The 25,409-nt window shown below is 48.0% G+C and overlaps 1 protein-coding gene across 11 annotated transcripts in view; it reads left to right on the plus strand.

Moving 5' to 3' along the window:
• The window catches only part of CELF2 (CUGBP Elav-like family member 2), an 867,775-nt gene that overhangs the window by 821,741 nt on the left and 20,625 nt on the right, over nucleotides 1–25,409 (plus strand). For all 11 annotated transcript variants that reach the window (XM_070471964.1, XM_070471957.1, XM_070471963.1 and 8 more), the window contains 2 exons: nucleotides 83–146; nucleotides 9,565–9,699. In XM_070471964.1, coding sequence (XP_070328065.1) covers nucleotides 83–146; nucleotides 9,565–9,699 — 199 coding nt within the window. The remainder of the gene's footprint in view (nucleotides 1–82; nucleotides 147–9,564; nucleotides 9,700–25,409) is intronic.

A 25,409-nucleotide genomic window follows, 5' to 3' on the forward strand; every position in this document is an offset into this window, starting at 1 on the left:
GGAAGTTCCTTTGTCCTCAACTGCATTTCTTTTTGACAGCGCATTTCTCTGTTTTTGGTGTTTTTGGTTTTTTTTTTTTCAGCTTCTGCAGCAGGCCACCTCCTCCAGCAACCTGGGTGCATTCAGTGGCATTCAGCAGATGGCGGGTAAGTCATGAGGCCTGCCTGGCCTTTGGACCGTGCTGTTTTCTGAATTTGGGATGGGTTCAGAGGGCGAAGAAGACAGTAGGGGAAAGAACCACATACCTGTCCTGTTGGCTTAGGTGTTAAACATTAGAGTAAGCTGCTCAGAAGTTGCTTTTCTATCTCTGGCATCTCCCTTTATATAACGGGAAAATTGGGGGCTGATAATTCCTGCACAGTACCCTCCAGAAAGTGGAAAGTGTTAGTTGCTCAGTTGCGTCTGTTTGCTACCCCATGGACTGTAGCCCCCCAGGCACCTCTGTCCATGGGGTTCTCCAGGCAAGAATACTGGAGTGGGTTGCCATTTCCTCCTCCAGGGGATCTTCCCAACCCAGGGATCGAACCCAGGTCTCCCACATTGCAGGCAGATTCTTTTACCCTCCAGAGTTGTGTTTTGTTTTTTTTTTTTTAATGGATTTGAATGCTGGGAGATGGGGAGGGGGGAGGGGGGCAGATTTCCAGCAAGAGTCATGTATCCAGCGCAGCCACCATGATTGACATCCCTCTAAAATTTTAATAACAGGCAGTCAATAAAAATGTTTTGTCCTCCATAATGAAAGCCAGGCTTGCAGACCTATCTGTGACTGATACCATTTCAGTCCCTTGATAACCACAATTAACAGGAGTCCCTTTTTTTTTTTTTAATTTAAAAGAATCCCAGTTGACAGAATTGTGCATCAGAAGCTTTTATGGGAAAGTGGAAATCTTCATTGTCGGGAAAAAAAAAATCACAGTGGGACTGAATGTGAAAGTCAGCCGTGAAGGGTTCCTTTTGATAATGAGCTGTGTTGGTAGTGACCTAGGGGCAGTGATTAGAGAAAGGTGGGTCCCGCTGAGTCACCTTCCAGGCTGATACCCTGACCCACGCAGTGAATCAGGACATAGGGGCCAGTAACCTGCCGCGAGGAACAGCGAGGAAGCTTCCTCCTCAGTTCCAAAAACGTCCAGGAGAGTGGGCTTAGAGAGCAGATTGTTGGCATATTAGAGGCAAGCACAGTTTGCTTCCGTCAGTGACACCCTGAGTCAATGAGGTGAACCCAGGATATGCAAAGACTAAACCTGATTTCTTTATCTGTCACTGTGAAAACTCCTTTTTGCTCTTTTTCTCCTGAATACATAGCCTTGTATTGTTATTTTCCTCTCCTTGTTTCACTTTGAATGGATCTGGAGAGACTTGGCGTGAGCACACACAGACCTGCATCCTGTGGCGGCCAGCCCTGCCTTCCGTGGTGGCCCCCGGGGCTAAACTGTGACCTGTCTGATGGGATGGACTGGCCTGCAATAAGAACAATGCTCAGTTACTGGTGGCCCTTGAAATCTGCTGGCACTGCCCACCTATTCTGTTATAATACAGCTTTGGGATTATTAGAAAAAGTAGATGTTAAAATAATAAGTAGTGAAATCATTCGGCAGAATGTTAATGAACACAGTTAAGAAAGCTGGCCTCGGAGCTAAGCATCTCCTAGAATGGTTGATTTATTTTTAGTTCTGTGAAGGGGGCTGGAGAGACAGAACTTAAATATTCAGGGAGTTTTCTATGTTTTTAAAAAAGAGAAAACCTCCGGATTGCACACTCTGAAAGAAATGTCAAGATGCGTTGTGTTTTCCAGCAAGGCAGGATTTTTCTTCTAATCAGTCGGAACACCCCGCCCCCAAATTCATAGTTAGAGTCTTCCCTCAGAGGAAGCCTGAGGCTCTCCCATTGCCGTGGTTAAATTATGCAGAGAAGGTCACGGGTCCCGAGGCTGCTGCCGGGCGTGTTTTCCCGCGTGGACAGGGCGCCCTGTCAGTCTCCATTAGGCTCTGAACCCACGGCTCAGCAGCTCAGGTCAGGATGTTGTTGGCATCTGTGCACCGCGCACGCATATATCAATGGAGGGTATCTGGGAGTCACCTTAGAAGGTGTGTGGAGCAGATGGCTAATTTAAAGTCAGTCTGTAAATGCGCTCGGCCTTCCAAAATACCCCTTTCTCAAGCCTTCAGTGTGAAATTCAGTAGCAAGGCTGCCCAGGTTGTGCAGTCAGAGGCCGGTTGTCCTGTTTTCTGCCGTCACTTTGAGTAGTGAGGACCGAGGATGGGGTGTCATGGTTCTTCTGCTTCGCCATTTCTGTAACAAGTGCCCTTCATTCCATGGAAAATCAGGAAGCATTATGGTATTTTTTTTTTCAACCAAGTTCTGTGGCCCCAGGCTCTTTCATCATCTCCCAAAAGTAGGGCTTTTCTCACCATCAGTCACCTAAACCCATCCTGGAAAGTGGAGGGGTCATAGGGGTCCCTTCGTGGAAGAAGTTTCCCCCACGCACTGAATTGTGGGAGGGGGCTCCCTCTTCCCCGTTTCCCTAAAATCTTTACTTCCTTCCCCTCCTCCCTCACCTGTGAATTCTCCTGAATCTTCGGCGCTCTGAGAGGGTGTGACCTCCTCTAAGTGGCATTCGTGGACTATTTTGGGGCTGCTGACAAGTGAGCAAATTTATAAATTGGCAGGTGCAAATTTACATTCTGCATACAGTCCCAATGAAACTTAAGTGAAATGCCTAGTTTTTGAATTAAGAAATTTGACTTTAGCTGGACATCTAAGCCACAAACCGTTCCATAAACTAACGGCAGTATCTTTAAGAATGACTTGTAAAAAAAAAAAAAAAAAGATGAAAAACAAAACAAAAATAGAAGAATGAGTTGTGGAAGGTGTGGGGTCAGTGTGGGGTCAGCGAGTGGGTCCAGTGTCCTGCATGTGACACTTGAGCGTGATACTGACATACACGGGGGCAAGCAACAAGAAGAAACCAAGGGCTGTCTCATCCCAGACCCCTCCTGGGGTCGCAGCGCCTGTAAGCGAGTGAGGCTGCGGAGGGGCAAGAGCAGTGCTTAGTCACTTCAGCCATATCCAACTCTTTTGCAACCCCATGGACTGTAGCCCGCCAGGCTCCTCTGTCCATGGGATTCTCCAGGCAAGAATACTGGAGTGGGTTGCCATTCCCTTCTCCAGGGGAATCTTCCCGACCCAGGGATCAAACTTGAATCTCTTATGTCTCCTGCATCAGTAGGTGGGTTCTTTTTCATGTCCTCCGGGGCCAGAGAGCCGACTTCACGTGGGAGACTTGAGTACTGCAGCTGAGAATACCATCCACAGACAGTGAACATCATCTCAGAAAGCAGTGACACTATATTGTCAACAGCTCTGAAAACAGAATAGTCTGTCCAGCAGTAAACTGAGGTGTCTCACCACAGTCTAAAATGTCTCATCTGAATCAGTAAACATTTTCTGATTGAGGAGAAAATAAAAGAAAGTCAGAAAAGAAAAAAAAAAAAAGAACAGAAAAACAAAACAAAAATTAGGTGACGTTTCTAAAGTAGTTGCATCGATAAAATCAAATGAGACATCAACTATATACTTCTTTGTTCTAAAAAAAAATTTTTTTTTCCTTTCAAATTAAAAGTAACTTCAGAAGTGTTTTATGATTTTATGAAAGGGAACCTTTCCTAAATCTGAAATTTAAAAAGCAGAGAATATAACAGTAAGGCTGAAATCTTTATAAGCTGACTGCTTTTATGTGCATCCTTTTTATTTTTTGTGCATCCTTCAAGTTGATTGATTTTACTTTCCTTCTTATCACTTGTGATAAAAATTTGTCCATTTCCCACTCAAACTGTGGTACTTTTCCCGTGAGTTTCTGAAATCTCCATAACTTAGGGTCTGAGTTCAGGCCAAAAGCCTGGATTTTCCCAGAAGAAGAAAGAATAAGGGAAAACCGGTTTTTTGGTCTTTCATTTCTTTATAACAACGATCATCTGAAAAAGGCACCATGTTAGAAAAATGAGGGTAGTGTTACACCGGTGTTTTTCACAGAGTACCCTGAGATAATCCTGGAGTGCATCCTAACACGTCACAGCACACCAAGGAGAAAACCACCACCTGTTAGCACCTAACAGTCGGAAAAACCAAGGTACAAACAGGACCAGGCAGTGGTGTCACGTGCATTAGGGTACCGCACTCCCACATACTGCAGCAGCTTTATGACACAGGGACTCTCAGCATCCCGTCCTACAGGGGGGGGGCCACTGAGGGTGAGAGAAGTTAATGAACTATTGCCCAGAGTCACGAAGGTAAGAACTGGCGGATCCACATTTCAAACTGGCCTGAGCTCCCTGTCGCTACCCACCCCCCCTACCCCCCGTCCCCGGCTGTCACTCTGCACTGCCCGTCCACAAATCGAGGTATGTTATCACTCAGACGAGTGAAGAGACCAGCTCCGAAGCAAATCTGAGCCATCAGTGAATGCACGAGAACCCCAAAACTGCTCCAAGAGAAGCGATCCTATGTCAGCCCCAGGAAAACCTCCTCCTCTCATTCTGGACGGCATCTCAAATTTAGTAGGGGGTGGTTTTCTGCTAGGGGAAGTATTTTTCTAGGGTGGGGGGGCTTGTTAGTAAGAAATCACAGAGGTTATGAAGCGGTGGCCAAAGAAGAGGATCTGATGATAGACAAAGGGAAAACTGCTTCACTTGACTTCCGACGTTCAGAAGCGGGTAGTAATTCGCCTTCAGAATCTCTGGCCTGAGTTTCCAAAGTCAGAGGGAAATCATAGCAGGCAAGTGTCTGCCTGAAAGAACCACGCAGAGACTGCTGTACTGGTCAGAGATCCGGCTCAGAGCGAAGACGGACTCAGCGTGTCTGTGACGAGCAGAGAAGAGGGAAGACTTTGGCCAAAATTGGACCTTGTGTTGGGGACACACTTGGGAAGTCTGCAGAGTGGACCCACAAAGGCCCCAGGTTCTCCCCAGAGCCCAGCCTCCCCTCCTCCACACCCCGCACTCCGTGCTAATAGTCCTTAGGAGAATGCGCCATAACCACCCATCTGTCACTTTTCTAACAGACCTGATTGGCAAGCGCTGGTAACAACTGACATCTGTTCTCACTTATTGAAATGCAGATTTATGGTAATTGCTCTGAACAATAAGACACAGAATTACCTAAGGTGAACATTCAATTAAATTTTCATGCCCTTCTCCTTATAATTTTTTTTAAAAAACCTTCAGTTTCAAGTAGGCACTGTGTGCATCTCTTCGGTACATACTTTTCTCGTTTGGAGAAGGGTTGTCTTTTCCAGAGTAATGAGGGAAAAGTTGAACCCCTGTATGCCCAACTTTTTTTGTTTTTTTTTTTTTTCTGGCCATTTTGATCTTGGCACATTGTTGGATTTCCTAAAACTCATCTCAATGTTTTGCATTTCTCGTCGCTCAGATTATTTGCCCCTGGTTTGAGGGATGCCCACCCGAGTAGAGCACTTTGTGAGGTTAAAAGGGGGTGGTTCTCTTCTCGGGGAAGAACTGTTTACCAATCAGAACCAGCATCGCCTCCCCTACCACCCCGCACCCCGGCCACCCCTCCCACATCCGGTGCCCTTTGAGGATTTTTGTGTGGGGGAGCTGAGATGAGACAGGCCCCAGGGGGTGGAGAAAGGAGCTGAGAAGGACAGGACAGGGTGTGCTTACACACACAAAAAAAAAAAACGATGGAGAAAGAACCAGACTTGTGAGTTCAACGTCAGCAGAAGCAACACCCCCTTTCAGACAGCTGGAGCTGGGATGGGGTGGCCAGGACCGACTGACTGTCAGGGGCTGAGCCTGCGGCAGCTGGAAGTCTAGAAAGATGCTGGTACCGAGAAGTCTGTGCCGTCCACCAGGCAGAGGACGGAGCTCGGGGTGTGTCCGCTCAGAGCCTCCTGAGCTGCCTTCCTAGCTGGGGTCCGACGCCTTTCCCAGCAGCAGCGGGGGGCCCCCAAGCCCCGCCCTGAGCTGGAGGGGAGGGCAGAGGTCCACCCTGCAGGTGAGACCCTCTGGTTGCGGGAGCACCGGGGGCAAGCGGAGCCAAAGCGTCCGTCCCCGGGGCCCTGCATGTCTGCTGTGAAAACACCGGGGTCCTGCCCCGCAGGTGTCCAGGGCCCTCGCACCCCGCACGTGGCCCTGCGACGTGCCAATGCCAGCCGTGCTCAGAAGGCCCCGGGCGTGGGGCCGGGGTGTCCTCGCCGGGAGGCTTTCTTGCTGTAGGGCTCACCTGGTGAACAGACCTCAGGCCTCCTCCTGGCCAGACAGAAGAACACTGTGCAGGGAACAGGTGCCTCTGTTGCCCCCCAGGAGGTGGACAGGAGCGCCCATCACACCCCCGTACCCGCTGCCCCCAGGGTCCTACGTCCGGCCTCGGCGCGGCCCCTGCCCTGTGTCAGCCGGCAGCTCCGATGTCCTCGGAGAATCTCTGGCAGGTTTTGTTTTCTTTCGTTGGCTTGACTGTAAGTACATCATGGTTTGGGGCAGGGGCGGGGGGCGGGAGCTGTGTTCTTTGATCCATTCTCTGGCTGTCACTCCTGAGCTCGGATTTCTCGATTCCTCCCAATCGCTGTTGCCAAGCCCAGGGCTGTTGTTCGATGGTTTTCTACCAGAACTCGCAGCCCTTTTAGGACATTTCATGAGAATGAGCTTCTGGGTCCGAGTCTTATTTCCAAAAACAGATAGAATTTCCCCCAGTCTCTGGCTCCGCTCCGCTTGGATGGGAGGCTTAGTGCTCGGTCCGGGGCCCAGGACCTGGCCTGTCGTGACCGCGTGCTAACAGCCGGCGAGCTGGGCAGCATCTGCAGGTCCTCCTGCCTCTGCTTCTCTCCACCTAACCCCCGCCTCCTCGCCCCAAACCCTCTGATGCTGGGGTCGACGCCTCTCCCCACCTTCCTCTCTGCTTGCTGGGTCCATGTTCTCCTGCTCCGTAGCGGTCGGTGGCTGAACAGAGCTGGCGACTCCTGGTGTGGTGCCCCAGAACCTGGCCTTCACAGTGAAGGCAGGCAGCCCCTCGGGGTGAGGGGGGAAGGGGACACTCGGGGGAGGACGGGGACACAGAACCCGAGGGTGGTCGGCTGGACTCCAGGGCAACGCCGAGCGTTGGTGGGTGAGAGAAAGAAAACGCACAGGCCTAATAAATATTTGCAGAATGGATTAATTAACGATTGTGGGAAATAGTCAATATTTGAAGCTGTTGTAAATACTGCGGAATGAAGAACGAACAAGAAAAACTTCGTTTGGGTCTGTAGACAATGCTCTTCATAGCAGCGTGGGACCATTTCATGCTGTTGGTTGCCCTGTTCATGCATCTTCCATGGCCCCATGTATCACCTACTGTGAACGAACGTGGCTGTGTGTGTGTGTAGGTGGACTTAAAAGCAAATAAGACAACAGCTTTGTCCTCAAGGAGCTTAGCGTCTAGTCGTGGAGGTCAGCAATCCGTGTGTATGATGGGGAAGCAGGCTGCGATGAATGCGCTGGGAGTTAGATAGCGAGCCAGAGGATGACAGGTAACGAGTAAAGGTGCCATTGGACACAGCCCGTCAGTCACCCTCCGAGGGGAAGAGCCTCAAGGTCGGGAGGGCCCACAAGGCTCTGACCTGGAGGAGCAGGCTGAGCTCCTCCACTCCAGCACAGGGCCGCGTTCCGCAGCGCGGGTCAGAGCAGGTGTCCTGGGAAACGCAGGCTGAGGAGGGTGCTCGGCTGATGGTTCACCGGGGCCAGATGTGCAGGCTGTAACATCGGTGCTAAACCCTTCTCTTGTGCGCATAGCCGTCTGTCCGTGCCGGTGTCTGGTCCTCTGTGTTACATCCTGAGCACGTTAGAGGGGTCACGGGGACCAGGCGGGTCCGTGCTGGAGCGCCTCATCCCACCCCGCAGCATCCCCCCAAGCCCAGCCCCTGGGCACACAGGCCAGAGTGTGGTCAGCTGCTTTCAGGAACCTCGCCCGAGGGACCCCAGGGACGTCTGTGCTCAGTTCATGTTGCCCCAGCTCCGTTTTCCTCAGGCAAACCTGAAAAAATAGGCCCTGCGCTTCCCCTTCACAGGGTCCCATCAGTACCACCCTGCGTGACCGCGACCCGAGGTGGGGACAGAGCTTTGTCCCCAGTGGCACGTGCGCGATGGAGCAGGGCTGCCACGGTCGCAGGATGCCGCCACTGCCTTGTCCTGTTCCCAGCATCCCCAGGACCTATGTGGTGCTGGCTTTCTCCCTAAGCCACCAGGGCTGGGTGCCTCCTGGGTATCACTGTGGGCAAAAATGAGAATCCAGATCGCAGCATAGACCTGGGGAACTGTTTTCTGAGTAGAGTCAAGTCCTCACAAAGGCACCTGGCGTGGAGGAGCAGGGTAAGTAAGTGTGCCTGGCATCCGGGCTCTGAGTCCAGCTGAGGCCGCCAGCTCCACATGGTGGCTAAGGGCTTCCAGCAGGCGTGCTCCTAGAATATTCTCTTGCCCCTCCTCCATCTCCCATGCCCCAGCCCTGTCATCAGGCCACTGTCTCAAAAGCGGGTTGGATTCACTATGTAGACCTGTTCAAATGCCTGGATTTCAGACAAGAGAAAGTGGTAAAATTAGGCTAACTTCATTATCTTTCTCTGCAAAATTCCACTGTATGAGGAAAGAATCGCTGTTGCCTGCTTCTCAAACATACACGGGGGTGAAATGACTCATGGAAAAAGACTTAGTGCGGAGAACCTTTGAACCTCTGGGGACTCAGGCATGGAGTCTGTGCCTGGCCAGTCCCCCAGACCTGTCAGCAGAGTTTTGTTTGTCTCCACTCTTCTTTTCTTGATTTTCATTAGCCCACAATTCATTCTAGTTAAAAGTAGTACCTCTTTGAGATACAAATATACTTAAAATGCAAATAAAAATATTACGGCACTGCCTTTTTTTCTTCATTCTTTTCCTCCGCAAATATTATGTGAGTTCCTGAAGAAACCCAGAGAGAGAAGTTTGGGAGTCTTTAATTATAGTGACAGTCACAGTAGTTGCTGATAGTTATTGGGGCTTATGTCATGCCAGTTACTGTGCTGAGTCACTTTTCATTCACTGAGTTATTTAATCTGCACAACAACGACATGAGGGAGGAGGTAAGTAACTGTTACTATTCAGGAAGGAAGGATCAGAGAGGTTAAGAAATCTGTCCAGAGTCACACATCTTACAGATCCAGGAAGACAGATCAGTGTAACTTCAGAGCAATAAAGCATCATTTCTTCTGTCACACCCCAAATGCACATCTGTCCAGTTTAAGGATGGAGAGTGTACCCTGAAGCCCTCCCTCCAGATGACAGCCTCCAGGTGGAAGGCCCTGCCGTGTGTGGTCCACACGGAAACCTCTGGCCTGTCTATTGTGCTGAGCTGCGCCGCCCAGGAGGGGGCAGTTGGGCAGAGGGTGCCGGGCTGGGACGGGACAAGTGGTACCGCATGAGTCCTCGGGGCAGCTGGGTGAGAGTGCCCGCCCCGGGGCCTCTGTGCTCATCACCTGCCCTCTCTTCTGGGAAAGGGGCGAAGTGGGCCTGCTGCTGACGTGCCTTCTCTCTCCCCCCCCTGCAGGCATGAATGCTTTACAGTTACAGAACCTGGCCACGCTGGCGGCGGCTGCAGCCGCAGCCCAGACCTCGGCCACCACCACCAATGCAAATCCTCTGTCCACCACGAGCAGCGCCCTGGGAGCTCTCACCAGTCCCGGTAAGGGGTCGTCCTGCTGCTGGAAGACAGGACGCGGGGGGCAGTGCCAGGTGCAGGGTGCACACGCCCAGACCCCGCTAGGCATCAGGCTGAGTTACCTCTGTAATGTCTTATTTGTCTTTCTAATGTATCTTTATTGAGACAGAGTTAATTTACAACGTTGTGTTCATTTCTGCAGCACAGCAGAGTAACTCAGTTACATGTATATCGCCATTCTTTTTTATATTCTTCTCTGTTACGGATTATGCCTGGATTTTGAATATATTTCCCTGTGCTGTCCAGTTAGGACCGCATTGTTTATCCTTTGTATACAAAACAGTTTGCATCTGCTAATTCCAAACTCAGTTTATTCCCCGCCTACTCCCCACCTGGCAGCCACAAGGCTGTTCTCTACATCATGGGTCTGTGTCTGTTTCACGGGTAAGTTCGTTTATGCCATAATTTAGATCCCACGTAGAAGTGACACCGTGTGGTATTTGTCTTTGCCTGACTTACTTCCCTTGGTATGATAGTCTCTGGCTGCATCTTGTCTGACTGCTACACTTGGTATGACACTCTAGGTGACATCACTGCAGACGGCACTCTGTTAAAGGCTGAGTGCCGCTCTGTCGCACGCAGGTACCACACCTTGTTTATCCATCCAGCTGTCAGTCGGCATTTAGGCTGCTTCTGTGTCTTGGCCACCGTGAATGGTGCTGTTGCGAACACAGGTGTGCAGTTACCCTTTAAAGAAACAAAAGTTTGAGCATGTGCATTTTTATCTTCCAAGGATAAGAAGAAAAGCTCTGTGAGGGAATTCTCACACGTTCCATTTGTTTGAAAATTGTGTCGTCCCTTCCGTCCTGGTGAAGTTGCCCAGTGACGACGCGCCTCCGTCCCTCAGGAATGCGCTTTTCTCCTGGTTTTGTGGTGGTGGTTTGTTGTTAGCAATTTAAGAATTCCCTGTTAAGTCTCAAAACCCCAAATCATCATCTGTGATGTTTCACACCAGCTACATTCTTTACTTGTGGTTTTCAGCTGGAGGTCCAGAGGGGACCGTCATTCTTTCTCCTCTGTGGTCCCCTTCTGGGCCATGTCATTTAAAGTGAGGTTTTCTTTCCCCCTCGTTAGAAATTCTGTTGCCTTATTCAAAGGCAGATGCTGTTTTCTTTTTCATATGAGCCAGACCAAATGTGGTTGCTTAGACACCAGGATTTGTTTTTTAAAAAGTGTTTTGCTGGCTTGCCTTCCTCTCTGGGTTTTCTGGGCCTTGATGGATGATCTCACCTTCTGCTCTGGTACGCGGAGGCGCTGGCCTGGACAACCTCCAGGCCCCTTTCTAACTAACAACCCCACAGCCCTCAATCGGCCACTCCCAAAAGATGAGCCAGCTGGCCCCCACACTTCTCTGTAACAATGCAGGGTTTTCTTCTAGAAAAATAGAGAAGGGACGCTGCAGTGCCCGGCAGACCAGCCTTCTGCAGGCAGCCGGCTTCAGGGAGCAGAGAAGCCCCACAGCCCTTGATTTGTTCACTGAACACCACATTTCTAACTCATTTCCCTCTGAGTTCAGTGTTGAGGGAGAGACTGAAGAGATGTTGAGGAAAGGCTGGACAATGTATCCATCACCTCATCTCAGGGCAACAGCATGTGGGACGTTGCCTTCATTCTTGAAATGTCTTCAAAAACATACTGTGACAACATGTGGGCCTTATTCCACACAACAGATAATACTCCTGAAAAATCAACTTTGTAATTTTTTCAAGAGATTAAGTTATAACTAATGCAAAACATAAGCTGGTTATTTAACTATATCCTTTTAAAGAAATATGCATTTTTAACATGGTTTATTTCCCCTTATGAAAATAATAGTGATTTTTTTTTTCCTTAAAAACACAGGTATTTGACCTCACTAGTGCCCCTGTTTTAGAAATTAGACTGAAGAATGTTTTGCTAGAAAAATAAGAATTAACCATCTTCGGACTGCCCCGACAGTCCAGTGGTTAAGACTCTGTGCTTCCACTGCAAGGGGTGCAGGTTTGACCCCTGGTTGGGGAACTAAGACCTTGCATGCTGTGAGGCCAAAAAAAAAAAAAAAAGAAACATCTCCCTGTGAGGACTGTGAAAAGATTACATTAAAACAGCAGTCCGAACCTGAAACTAATACAATATTGTAAATCAACTATAAAAATTTTTACTCCAATACAATTTTTTTTAAAAAAAAACACTGTATATGGTTTTATATACATCAACCATCTGTCAGCATTTTTAACTGATATTTTTAACTGTATTTTGTTTGGAGTGAAAAAACTAAACACTTCTCAAGATCTGAGGGGTGTTTTATTTGTTTATATAAAAAGGAAAAGGATTAGGTCTTTTTTTTTTTTTTTTTTTTTAAGAGAAAACACTATTAACTTTAATTTGGCAGAAGCAGATGATTGTAATTTTTCCAACCATGGCTGACTCCCTTTTATTGCAAGTAAAAAGAAGAAACTGACCACATCATTGGTAACAAGGTAGGGAAAAAAGAACATTCTTTTTCCCATAAAGACTCTTCCTTACATGGCAAGGAGGCAGTCTGCTATTTGGTTCACCAGGCTTTAAAGAGTTTAACATTGTCACTACATTGAAATTATTCTCCTGTTCCAGAAGTGACCATTATCATACATGGACATTTTGGTGAAGGGTATGTGGCCTGTTGGTTGCTTGGGAAGCTTTATTCAACTTTATGAAAATATATTCTTCCATTGTGACAGCTGGGTGGGAATGTGCCTTGGTTCGAGGGAATCGGAATGAATATTCCAACATTTTGTTCTCCGTTAGTAGAAGGCTCATGGGTTTAAGAAGCCAAGTGCAGAAGCGTCTGTCAGCTGATCAGTGTTGATTTGCAATTGATAGCTAGTGCTTTCCAGTGACTGTGTAGCCTTAGGCGCTGGCCTGGGTGCTGGGGACACAGCCAGGAGCAGGACACACTCCCGCCCCCAGGGGTCTCCTGTCTGTCAGGGGAATTCGGACAGGGAGCAGTCGCAGGTGCCATGTGTAAGCCAGGCAAGCGCTGCGAAGAGGGCCCAGGCAGAATAAGATGGAGAGAGGAGATGGAAGGAGGCTTTCCCCTTCTGAAAGGGGAAACCTGAGGAAGGTGATGGGAGCATGGAGATGATCCGGGGCAAGGGTGTCCAGGCAGAGGACCGAGCAGGAACAGGCTGCAAGGAGGAGGAGGACTGGCATGACGCCATCCTGAGGAGGGGTGAGAGCTGAGGTCCATGTCTGCGGATCCACATTCATTCCATCCAGTACAGTCAGGATTGCAAGGACGTAGTGACCTTCTTAAATGCAGAGCACTCGAACAGCCTAGGAAGGTAGCCAGAGTATGTAAGGAAACTTGAAACATACTTGGCCATTTTCAGCTTTTTCCTGAGACCTGAATGAAAGGGAAAATGTGTCCTGAGATGTATTTTCTTTCTTCCAACCCCAGTCAGGCGTCCTTCCCTTTACTCTTCACATGGCGTCCAGCCCGACCAGAAATCCTGCCAACCACTGTGTCAGGGAGATGGGTTTCTCTCTTCTGTGTTGAGCAGAGCTTTGCATAAGAGCCGAAAATGTTTCATTAGAGTCCTGAAATGTGGGCAGCAGAAGCAATTTAAATCTACATTTCGATTATTTATCTTAAGTGTAACTAAAAAAATCTGGTGTTTAAGTGAAAGTAAACTATTTGTCTAATTTCCATCAGGGACTCTTCAAAGTCACAGAAAATGTGGTTAGTGACAATTCATGACTCTCTGCTTCATCAGAGCAATTTTCCAGGAAATAAAAGGGATGGGATGCTAGTCCCAAGGCCAGTGTGTTTTTTTGTTGTTGTTTTTTAATAATTTAAAAATAAAAAAAACACGGCTTCCTGTTGAACCACGCATAACCAGCCAGTCCATTCACACTGAAAGCAGAGCTTCACCATACCAGCCTGCCCAGGTCTTGGTTTACCTGTTCTTGAGACACCTCTTGTGCTTCAGGCAAATCCATCCCGGAAGTACAGGGTCAGCTCAGCACCTCCAAACTTTTCCTTAAAAAAGGAAATTTACAATTGTAAATTTATCATTTCAGTTCTGCACACCCAGGAACAAACTCCCTACAGCATTATTATAAATGATTTTAAACAGTCTATGCTTTTAAAAATGAAAGATTAAGCATTATTTTTTGTAAAAAAAGAAAAGAAAAATCCCCTTAGGCAATAAATACAGGTTTGTCTCCTGGCCTTGCAATAAACATGAAAATAGTCTCAGTTGCCCATGGTTAGAATAAGTGTTTCATGCAATTATCAGATGGTAAGGAATAAAATTAGAAATTAAATCAGGAAAGAATAAAAGCCAGGTAAATGCATTATTATGCCTTTTATGAGTTTCTTATGGGTCTTTTGAAGCCTGATTTAATCGTGTTTCTTGTCTTTTATTTTGGTATGATAATTTTTCCTTTGTTTACTACAGTCTCCTATTTAGTTAATTAATTCTTGGGTCATTTCTTCTTACCCCATTTTGTGTTAAGGCGTGAGTCTCGGTGTTGGTAGAAAGGGATAAATTGTCTGTAAGGCGTGTGGCTGGGTCTTAAAGAAAGATATGAGTATCTGCCCAGCTTGTGGATCTGTTGCCTTGGCCTGGCGGTTTTGAGCGTGTGGGCATAAGCGTCAGCATTACCACTCACAAGCACTTCTCTGGTGTTTTCTGTCCAAAACGTAACATTGTGTCTGTGTACATTATCCTACTGACCTTCTATTTTCTCTCTTTCTTTTAAAAAAACGTTTTAAAATTCTCTAATGCTTCTGTAAGTGCACTCAGTCAGGGGCACACTGCAGGATAACAGATCATTTCTTTCAAGGGTGAAGGGCGTTTTAAAATACCTGGGCACATTCTCCCATTCCCACACCTGGCTTTCCCCTGAGTTTTTGCTGTGAAGTCTAGGCAGCGTCTTTTCCCACCTTGGAGATGTGGCCTCCTCCTCGGAGGCCGCAACAGACCCCACGTCCCAGGGACAGGGGGACGCTTCCTTGCAGACTTGTCAAGGGAAACAAATCTCATGCTCCCATGAGATTCAGACCTGCCCTGGCTCCTCACGTAAGAAGGGCCAGAGTGCTGTGTCATCCGCCAGCGTCACCAGGCTGGCTGAGTGGTGGGGGCTCAGAAGTCATCCTCCGAGTCATCCGGAGCCCTTCCGTGTCACAAGAGCCTTCCTCCTCTCCTTCCCCCAAGGTCTCCGCACATGTGTCACGCAAGAGCTCGCCTCGGGGGAAGAGGTGGATTCCCAGGCTGATTTAACCTGAATTCCCGAGCCTTCTGCGTGGCCAGGCAAGTCCGTGAGAAGGGACTGGACCTGCAGCACACCTCCGGTCCATCGCATGCGAGGGACAGTCAGTGAAGCCTGGAGGGACAGGAGAGAGGGACAGACAGACATCAGGCTCTGGGAGAGGCTGTCCCTAAGGTGGCCGCGGTGATGCCACAACCTTGGGATGACTGAAGCCAGCCATTCTTCCACAAACCTGTCTGTCCTTGCCGCATGGAGACATCCTCTTCCTCTCGCTGACCCATCCTCAGCCCCTGCAGGGCCCTTCTCGGCCAGCCTGTGGCCCACTGCCCTTAGTCTGTCACCGTGTCCAGTCGCTTCTCTCTGTTTCCCTCCGACACCCACACAGCCCCGCTGGGTGAAGCTCCCTCGTCCCCGCGCAGTCCCTTCATAGCGCTGAGCTGACACTTAGGAAAGCTGCCCGGCCCAGGGGGTGGCGGTAGTTACGGTCCTCCCCTTTGCAGAGCTTGACTTTCTGCAAGTCTGACCCTGGGTGCGCAGAGCACCCTGTCGTGTATTCGTGGAGCTGTGGCTTCACTCGACTTGCTCTTGCTTTGTTTGGGGTGCATGTTCTCAGTATTTGAGATAGGGGCTTTCGTTCCCTGCTCTAGCGGCTCTGGAGACCATGCTGTGTCCATGATTCAGTATAAACGTTGCCTTGCACGGTCCCAGGCATTGTGTGCAGGGCCCTTGTGAGGCGTGTGTGAGCTCAACACAAGCACTCAGTGAGACCCTTCCCCCTGCCCGACCCCAGACTCTCTCTCCCGCTGTCTGACATAACCTTGGTATCACCGCTGCCACTGGTAAAAGTGGGTATGGATTGCTGGTGTTTTTAGTATTAGATGGAAAAGCAACAACACTTTTAGTCACAACTTCTCGGAAGTTTATGACCTAAGGTCTGTGCTTTAAGACTTAAAAGCAGCAAAATATAAATGCTACTTTCGTACGTGGCTTAGTCCCATAAACTGGATGCAGTGGCCACATGCACAAAACAAGCAGGATGCCCCAACTTGGGGAATCAGATCAGGTCTGCGGTGTGAGTGACAGGAGAGATCCTGACTTAATGGGTGACTTTTAACAGGAGAGTCGGCGCTGGAGCCAGAACCTTAAGATGAGTTAAGGTTTCTGAGGTAGAAATGGAAGATTTATCAGATGTGTCAGGTGTGAGAAAATAACAGAAAAGGCATTCGGTCAGCAAATGGAAATCCATCTCCCTTTTCCCCAGCGTGAGATAGACGGGAAATAGGAACCAGGGAGGGAGGGCCCTGGAAGCTGTGGCTGAGAAGATGGAACTTCCTCTTTCGGGTGAAGAGCCAGGTGAGGACTGTGAGCAGAGGGGTGTTGGCGGGGCTTGGGTGCTGACGGGATGTGAGGGAGCAGAGGGAAAGAGCTGTGGATGAAGTGTGCCGAGTGTGGGCCAGTAACGCAGCATCTTCATCAGCAGAGACAGGGCAGTCCGGGGCAGGCGAAAGGCGCTCCGTACCGTGCACGCTGAGCCGCGGCGCACGTGAACTGGTACGTCGTGTAAATGCATCCCGCGAGCAGATGGGTCCTTGACCCTTGGGTGTGTCCCAGAGCAGCTGCAGAGGCGGGCAGGGTCAGCGTGGTCCCGAGGGGGACCATCGAGCTGGGAACACGGCAGAGCAGCGGGCTGGGCAGGTGAAGCCTTGACGGATGACTGTGTGTGCAGGGGGGAGGAGCCACGTGGTGGGAAGGGAGCCCTGAGGAAGCCTGGCTTCAGGGAGCCAAGCGCGGGAGTTTCAAGCAGGAAGCGATCGAGGTGAGGGCGGAGAAGAGGTGTTTGAGTTCGACCACAGGCAGGCAGTTCACACACACACAGGCACACACACACATCTGCCAGTGGTGGGTTCACTGTGATGGTGGAAGGGATGTCACAGTTCTGGAGGCCATGAGAGGGGGCGTGAGACAGGAGGCAGGAGCTGTGTATTTATAGATAACATCTTCCTGCAGTGTAGTGATTTTTTTTTAAGTCTAGAAGGGTCAATAGAAGGAGAAATTTTACGATGGAGAAAGACCTATTTCTAGACTTAAGGGGAAGTGGAACAGAGGTGAGGAGAGGCCGACGAGAAGCAAAAACTGACGGCCTGAAGGGAGAAGGAGTCTGGAGGGAAGGACTCAAACCCTCCTCTCTGGGGCCTGCAACAGCGGCGTGTGTGAGGCTCTGACCCCACCTCCATCCCCCCAAACCCCCCACCCCACCTTCCGAGCTGTCACCCAACATTGGGTTAGACACTAACATACAGGACGTGGCACAGAGCCGAGAGGATGCTAGTGAGTGGACTGGGTACCCTTAAGAGAGGGAATACCTTCACCACTGAGACACACAGGACTGGGGAGGCTGTAAAGGATTTGAGACAGGAAAGTATTCACATCACGTAGGGCAAGACTATAAATGTCTAAGGCTAGAAACCAAAAAAAGTTCATACCCGGTGCAGAGGTTTAAAAAAATAGTTAATCTAAAGAATGTAATAGAGGAACTGCAGTTTCACTTTCACTTAGAGTACATGGACATCTTGACCAAGAGCTGGACGGCTGTGACTTAGAGCAAGTCATTTCATCTTTCTTTGCTTATTTCTCCGTTGTGAAAATGACTTGTCCATTTTTACATTTACTGAACTATCAAGGGAATGTGTATATAATGTATGCTATTGCTTTTTTTAAGACAGCATTAAAGTTTCATATGGGGAAGATGATTATTTTGCAATGACACTAAATTCTGCTTCTCTGAACAATAAGAGGTCGGTTAAACTTGGAATAAGGCCCAGTGATATTTTTTTTCTCTGAACATTTGACTTTGGAAAACAAATACTTCCCCACTGTTCCAAAAAATATTAGACTATAAATGCAGGGAATAGAGCCTTTCCTTCCTTCTTTCTACTCTGGGAGTTCGCTGAAGTTGCCAGCGAACGTCTTGATTTGAGGTCACAGAATCAACACACCCTGCTTATCAAAGATAGAATGGCCACTGTGGGATTAAAGAGAACACAGTAACTTTGACCAGACCATTTCCTTATAGCTGTCATCACTGAGGGTAAAGCCCTTGGAGAGTGGTTTGTTTTTGGTTTTTTTTTCAGACAGCATACTGAGTGTGTGCTCTGTGGTCGGTCACTTCTAAAGGAAACCATGCAAGTAGCTGAAGGGTGATTCAGAGCGTGTCAGACCTTGGGCTGTGCCAAGTAACCTCTTGCCAGCCATGTGGTCCTGTTATCCTCAGGGAAAGCTGCCTCTTTCCAGGACATCCTGATACCAGGATCCAGACAGGTTTTCCAGGACTCTCCTAGGGGCTTGCTTTCTACAGAAATCCTTGTTCCTCATTTTTCCTCTAGAGCCTGGTCAAATGGTAATCTGACCCGTTTCATAAGCACCAGGAATCTTTAAGATCATTCATTCATGCAGGCGCCTCCCTCTGTGATCCACATGAGGAAACGGAAGCCTGCGAGGTCAAGTGACCTGCCGAAGAAACACAGGCTGTTAACTGCGGCTGAGAGATCACTGCTCCTGCCACCCCAGGAAACATTCAAAAGCAGGAGCTCCTGGGCACCTAGAATTACATATCAGGTTGAAATCATAATGATTTTTTTCAAGCTGTGTCCATGACCATCTGTTTAGTTTTGCTTAGTTCAGTTCAGTCGCTCAGTTGTGTCCAACTCTGTGACCCCATGAACTGCAGCACGCCAGGCCTTCCTGTCCATCACCAACTCCCAGAGTCCACCCAAACTCATGTCCATTGAGTCGGTGATGCCATCCAACCATCCCATCTTCTGTCGTCCCCTTCTCCAGCCTTCAGTCTTTCCCAGTATCAGGGTCTTTTCCAATGAGTCAGCTCTTTGCATCAGGTGGCCAAAGGATTGGAGTTTCAGCTTCAACATCAGTCCTTCCAATGAACACCCAGGACTGATCTCCTTTAGGATGGACTGGTTGGATCTCCTTGCAGTCCAAGGGACCCTCAAGAGTCTTCTCCAACACCACAGTTCAAAAGCATCAATTCTTCGGTGCTCAGCTTTCTTTCTAGTCCAACTCTCACATCCATACATGACTCCTGGAAAAACCCTAGCATTGACTAGATGGACCTTTGTTGGCAAAGTAATGTCTTTGCATTTTAATATGCTGTCTAGGTTGGTCATAACTTTCCTTGCAAGGAGCAAGCATCTTTTAATTTCATGGCTGCAGTCACCATCGGCAGTGATTTTGGAGCCCAAGAAAATAAACTCAGCTGCTGTTTTCCACTGTTTCCCCATCTATCTACCATCTGTAAAAAAGGCAGATACCTGGGGCCAGCTACAGGAACGGTGTGCTTTTAGTTTGGTGATTCATAAGCAAAATATCACTAGATGAGAAAGCAGGTCCAATTTGTCCTTTCCTTTGCTCCATTCTTGTTTGATCCAGGTAGACTGAGTTTATATAAACTGTATAGAATAAGTCTCTGGCCCCATGATACTATCGCCCTTGTGCCCCTCTTTACAAACCGGGGAGGATCCTGGAAACAAGGTGAGGTGAGGAGGTGCGCAGGTTGTTGACAACGCTGAGGTAGATTCTTTCTTAGTAGCACCCCCAGTGACGGCTCCAGGGAGCACTTGGGAGATGAAACTAAAGGGAAGAAAATGGTGGGACCATGGTGGACACAGAGGGGATGATACTGCCCGCGTCCGTTTCCATACCACTCTCTCATCTTTGGAGACATCCCTTGTCGTAGAGTAACACCTCAAAAGGGGCTCAGAGTCCCTGCAAGGGGCCGCTTCCTCTAGTCAGCCCTTCAGGCTCGGAGGCTTCCTCTGGCCCATCTGCAGAACCTGTCTGTCCCAGCATGGCACAAGCCAGGTTGCTGACAGCACCTTGTGAGCTGGAAGCAGGTTAGCGAAGGAAAAGGTGATGTGAGTGTGTGGGGGTAGTGGACATGCACATTGCAGATGACTGGGCACTGAAATCAGAACACCGCAGAAACTCTCAATGTCCTTTTCTAACCCGAACAGCCTCCTCCCACCCTGTCCTCTCTCCTCTCCCCACCCCTCCCCCTGAAAAATCCTTTTCGGGAAGAAGTGGAAATAAGAGGTGTGGTTAGTGTGGAGTAACTAGACCCCACGGGAGAGGCGGCGCTGTGCTCGCCCTCGGGTTGGGACGCGCTAAAGACAGAGGTGCCCGCGTCGGCGCGTCACCACTCTGCCCGCTTCGGAGCATCGGCGCGCATGTGATGCAGAGCGGCAACGGCAGGCTCCGCCGGCCTGGGCGCGCCTGGTCAGGGCGGGCAGTGTTCCCTAGTGTGTGCCGCTGTTGTGCCTCCTAGACCCCAAAGCTCCTGTGCTCTGTGTCCTGCGGATACTCTGGAGGCAGACTCTTGGCGTCTTCTGTTGATGTCGTTTCACTGTAGCTTTCCGAAACTCTTGTGGTCCACCGTGAAAGTCTGCCCAGTGTTAGGTGGCAGCCTGGATGGGCAGGGGTCTGTGGGGGGGAACGGATACATGAATATTACACTTGAGTCCCTTCTCTGTTCACAGCATTGTTTGCTAATCAGCTGTACCCCAATACAAAATTAAAAGTTAAAATCTTGCAGTCTAGGAAAAGTGGGGAGAGGGTTTCACAGGTGGAGATGGAGGCACTGGGTTCCTGGGAAGCAGTACTCTGGGACCCAGTACTGGAGACAGGACTTGCCAGGGCGCCCATAAAACAGAGGAGAGAAGGTTCCCCTTCATGTAGGAAGGATGGTGCAGACGTGGTCAGAGTCAGAGGCTGGTGCCCCAGACGGCCACTTTTCTACTTTTCTGGCTGGATCTGGAATCTGTGAAAGGGGGAGAGCCTCATTCCCTCCATTCAGCCGTCGGCCTCCCCCCAGACTGCCTGTCACCCCACCTCGTGCAGAGAATAAGAAGGAAGCCGCACCTCCTCTGTGTTTCTGCTCCTGTCCTGGCGACCGGGCAGCAGCTGGTTTGGTCCCGGTCCCCCTCCCTCTCCAGCACCCTCACCCCTCCGTTCGTCATCAGAAGGCCGGGAACCGAGCTGCCGTGTGGGGTCACATACACCACTGGTGGGTTGCATGGCTGTTTCAGCTCCTCGCTGGCCAGCTGCTCACCACCTCTTTGGTGGCCTGCTTGGTGGTCTAGAGCCGGCGGTACTGCAGCCGTGAAACCTGACGTGTGACCAGGTCTCTCCATCACTGCCTAGAAGGAGAGGCAGCTCTGCCCCCACTTCCCCCCCACGCCCCACGTTCCTCTCCCCTGCATGGAGCACCCTTTGACTAAAAGACATGCCGTGGGCAAAGATGAACCAATGTTTATTTACCACCTTCTCTTGAAACGTTCCTGTGCCATCTTGTAAACAGTTTAGTTGAGAAAGCAGAGGACACGGTTCTTAGCGGAGACAGAGGGAATTTTAATTTTAGGTGGGCAGAACGCAGGCAGCCTCCTGCCTGGCTGCCAGCACAGAAATAAGGAAAACAGGCATGTTGATGGCATTTAATACATCTCTGTCTTTTGTGTTGACGGGCTTCTCTGCTGTGTTTCTCCTGAATATTTGAAGTACTTGATTGAGACTGGTTGTGTGACAAATTTAAGTCTTCCTTTTGCTTTAAAGAGATTATTTTCTAGAACCCAAAAGGTTCTTAAAGGCAGCCAGATACATAACTGAGATATCTTTTCCAATTTACTTAAACGGGGGTAAATTTTCAGAGCATTGTCCAGAGCACTGGAGCACACAGAGTCCTCTCATGTTAAGGCACGTTGTTTAGTTCAGTTCATCTCATGTCTGATTCCTCTCCCCACTGTTTTTCACCCTCTTCCCATCTGTCTAATTACCCAACAACAGCACAACAAGAGCTCAGAAGACTACAGTACACTACAGCCAGTCTTCAGGGGTCTTAAATAAATAGAAAAGCAAAATAGAGACCTCTGACTTGCATTTTTTTTTTAATTTTTGTTTTATACTGGCGTGTAGCTGACTTACAGTGTCGTGTTAGTTTCAGGTATATAGTAAAGTGATTCAGTTATACATACGTCCATTCTTTTTCAGATTCTCTTCGCATGTAGGTCATTACAGAGTACTGAGTACTTCCCTCTGCTCTACAGAGGTCCTTACTGATGATCTGTTTTACATACGGCAGCGTGTGTGTGTGTGAAATCCTCATTTACCCCTGCACCACTTTCCCCCTCTGGTAACCTAAATTTGTTTTCTATGTCTGTGACTCTGTTTTTTTTAATAAATAAATTTGTGGGTTTTTTTTTTTTTTAGATTCCACATATAGGTGATACGTATTTGCCTTCCTCTATCTGACTTAGTTCACTTAATATGACAGTCTGTAGGTCCATTCATGTTGCCACAGATGGTAATATTTCATTCTTTTACGGCTGAATAGTATTCCATTTTGTGTGTGTGTGTATATGCATGTACACACACACACACACATCCTCTTTATCCATTCATCTGCCGACGGACAGATTAGTGTTATAAATAACTGCTGTAAAGCTCTCACTCTTAACTGCAGCCCCACTTGCTTCCAGTTTTCTGGTTTTTTTAAAGAGGGCAATGAAATGGTGATAGTATGTAATTTACAGCTGTAGCTCATTTTTCAGCACCTGTTATTTCTTATAATCTTTTTTTTTTTTTCATTTTTCACCCTCTCATATTATGCAGACATGTTAAATACACTTCCTTCCTCTTGCGCACTAATAATTCCAGTATCTGAAGTTTTGGTGGATCTAAATATAGTGTCCAACTCTGTCTCTGCTGATTCTTACTCTTGGTACTTGGTTTTCTTGTATATTTTGTCTTTTTGTGTTTTTGTTTTTTATTGTGAGCTTAACTGTCTTTGGAGCCTTATTTCTGAGAGTTCTTTGCTGAAAATGGGCCCTTTCAGGGCTGACTTACAGTTGATTCTACAAGGTGCGAGAAGAGAGTACGAGCTGGGGGCCACTTTACATTGATGGTTAGCTGGGTTTTGACCACTCAGGTAAAAGAAAGCTGTTTTGCAGACTTATGTGAGGGCTATATACTATCAGAGGGAATCCCCTCCCCCTGCTCAGCACTGTTTTGATACAGGCAGTTGTCCTTATAGTTTATGAAGCAGGAAGTGTATCTTGTTCATCCTTACACTGCTTGTTTAGCCTTCGGGGGTTCCAGACTTCCTGCTGGGGGAGTCTCTTCTTATGCACTTTTCCTCAGGTGGACCCTAGACTTCCTGTATCTGTCATGCACGGGAAGGCTCTGAGAACTGAAGCTTAAATTTATCTGGCTCACCAAACACCCTTAAGGCAAAAGCTACCTTAAGTGTGCTACTTATTTTCCTGGGTTCCCACTTTCAACTTAACCGTTGATTCTGAATATTTCTTTTTTTTTTTTTTCTGTATTTTTGTATATTAAGAACAATCCAACAAAACTTGTGTGAGGAATCTTGAGACCCTTAAGACCCATTATTACATTCTCTACCAGACTGAATGTAAGTTTTTATTGCTAAATTAAAGCAATTGTTGGGGCTTCCCTAGTGGCTCAGCGGTAAAGAATCTGCCTGCCAATGCAGGAGACATGGGTTGGAAAGATTCCCTGACGAAGGGAATGGCAACCCACTCCAGTATTCTTGCCTGGGAAATCCCATGGACAGAGGAGCCTGGTGGGCCACAGTTCATAGCGTTGGAAAGAGTCAGATACAACTTAGTGACTAAACAACAGAAACAAATGTAATTGTTAAATGCAGTAAATATGATCTCAAGATTTCAAATAGGTACTGATATAAAAACTTCTTTTGGTGTAAGATTCTCTTAGCATTTTATATATGCTTAAGAGTAAACATTTTATAAAGACACACTTGATACACAAATGTGTTGGCAGGAAAATACAAGAATGACAGACAATGGAGATTTTTACAGCAAAAAAATGACTCTTTACTCAGAACCCTTGCTTATGGGCAAGACCCAAGATGATATGAGCATCTTCTGAGATATATTAAGATGATTTTTTTTTGAGAGTCATTTTCTTTGCCGGGTTCATGTAGGAAGCAGTCTTACTGAATGGTCAGTTATTGATACAATTTAAAGTATTCTTTAAAATATCTTATTGAGCATTTTAGTTTCAGTGGGAGAGTCTCTCTAGTACCTAGACCACCTAACCACTAGAAACAGAAGCCCCCTGCGTTTCCCATGGAGAAATGCATTTTAGTCTGACATCAGCCTACATGTGACAGCTCTTACACACTAATGTGCCAGCAAGTATGGGAGAAAAAGTATCCCTGGGGCATGTTCTGATTCTCATCCAGTAATAAAGGCCTGGGGGGAAGAAAATGAAAAGGTAAAGGCCTGAAGAGCTTTCACATGATTTCAGGTGACACCAGAGAAGAGCTTCCAAAATGGTCTTCAGTATGAGGACGTCTGAGGACTTTTTCCCAGGGAAACACTCATAACTAATGAAAATTATTAAAAAATGAATAGGGAGGACAGCCACTTTGGGGAATATTTTAGCATTTCCTCAAAATAGAAGACAGAGCTTTATCATATGACCAGCAGTCCCACTCCTAACTACGTATTCAAGAGAACCGAAGACATATGTCTGCCCAGAAGCTTGAGTACAGATGTTCACAGCAGCATTACTCATAACAGCCCCAGAGTGGAAACAGTCAGCATGTCCACAGCTGATGAATGGACAGACAAAGTGGACTGTTTCCATACAGCGGGCTATTATTCAGTAATAAGAAGGGATAGAGCACTGACACGTGCTGCAGCATGGATGAACCTTGAAAACATTTTGCTCAGTGAAAGAAGCCAGTCACAAAAGATGACATATTTTATGATTCCGTTTATATGAAATATCCAGACTAAGCAAGTCCACAGAGTCAGAAAGTACATCAGTGGTTGCCAGTGTCCAAGGAGAGGGGAGAGGATGTAGAATGAGCGCTAATGAGTACGGGTTTCTTTAGAGGATAATAAAAATGTTCCAAAATTAGACTATGGTGCCGGTTGTACAACTCTGTGAATGTACTGATCAGGGAATTGCATACTTTCAAGGAGTAAATTTTATAACATGAATTATATCCCAATGAAGCTGTTAGTTAAAGGTGGGGGATTGTTTTATCTCCCCTTCTATAAGCACCACTACTTGGGTCTTGAAGTCTTCTGTCAAACCCAGGAATATGTATGACTTTTTTTTTTTAACTTCACTGAGAAAATGCCGTGTCCAAAGCATAAAGAATAAGGAAGCCAAGAATTGCCATTTCACTGCCCCCACCCCCAGCTCGTGCTGGTCATTTGTTCAGAGGTTCCTAAAGTGGGGCTGATGAAGGACCCACCACTCGGGAGGAAGGCCCCTCCTCTCGTGGCTTGCCCACCCCAACCAGCTAGCTGGCACAGCAGAGCCACGATGATTTTTTCCCCTAAATGTCACTGCCACAGTTGCTACAAGCCCAGCCC

The sequence above is a fragment of the Odocoileus virginianus genome, chromosome 9, assembly GCF_023699985.2.
Source record: "Odocoileus virginianus isolate 20LAN1187 ecotype Illinois chromosome 9, Ovbor_1.2, whole genome shotgun sequence".
Taxonomy (NCBI): Eukaryota; Metazoa; Chordata; class Mammalia; order Artiodactyla; family Cervidae; genus Odocoileus; species Odocoileus virginianus.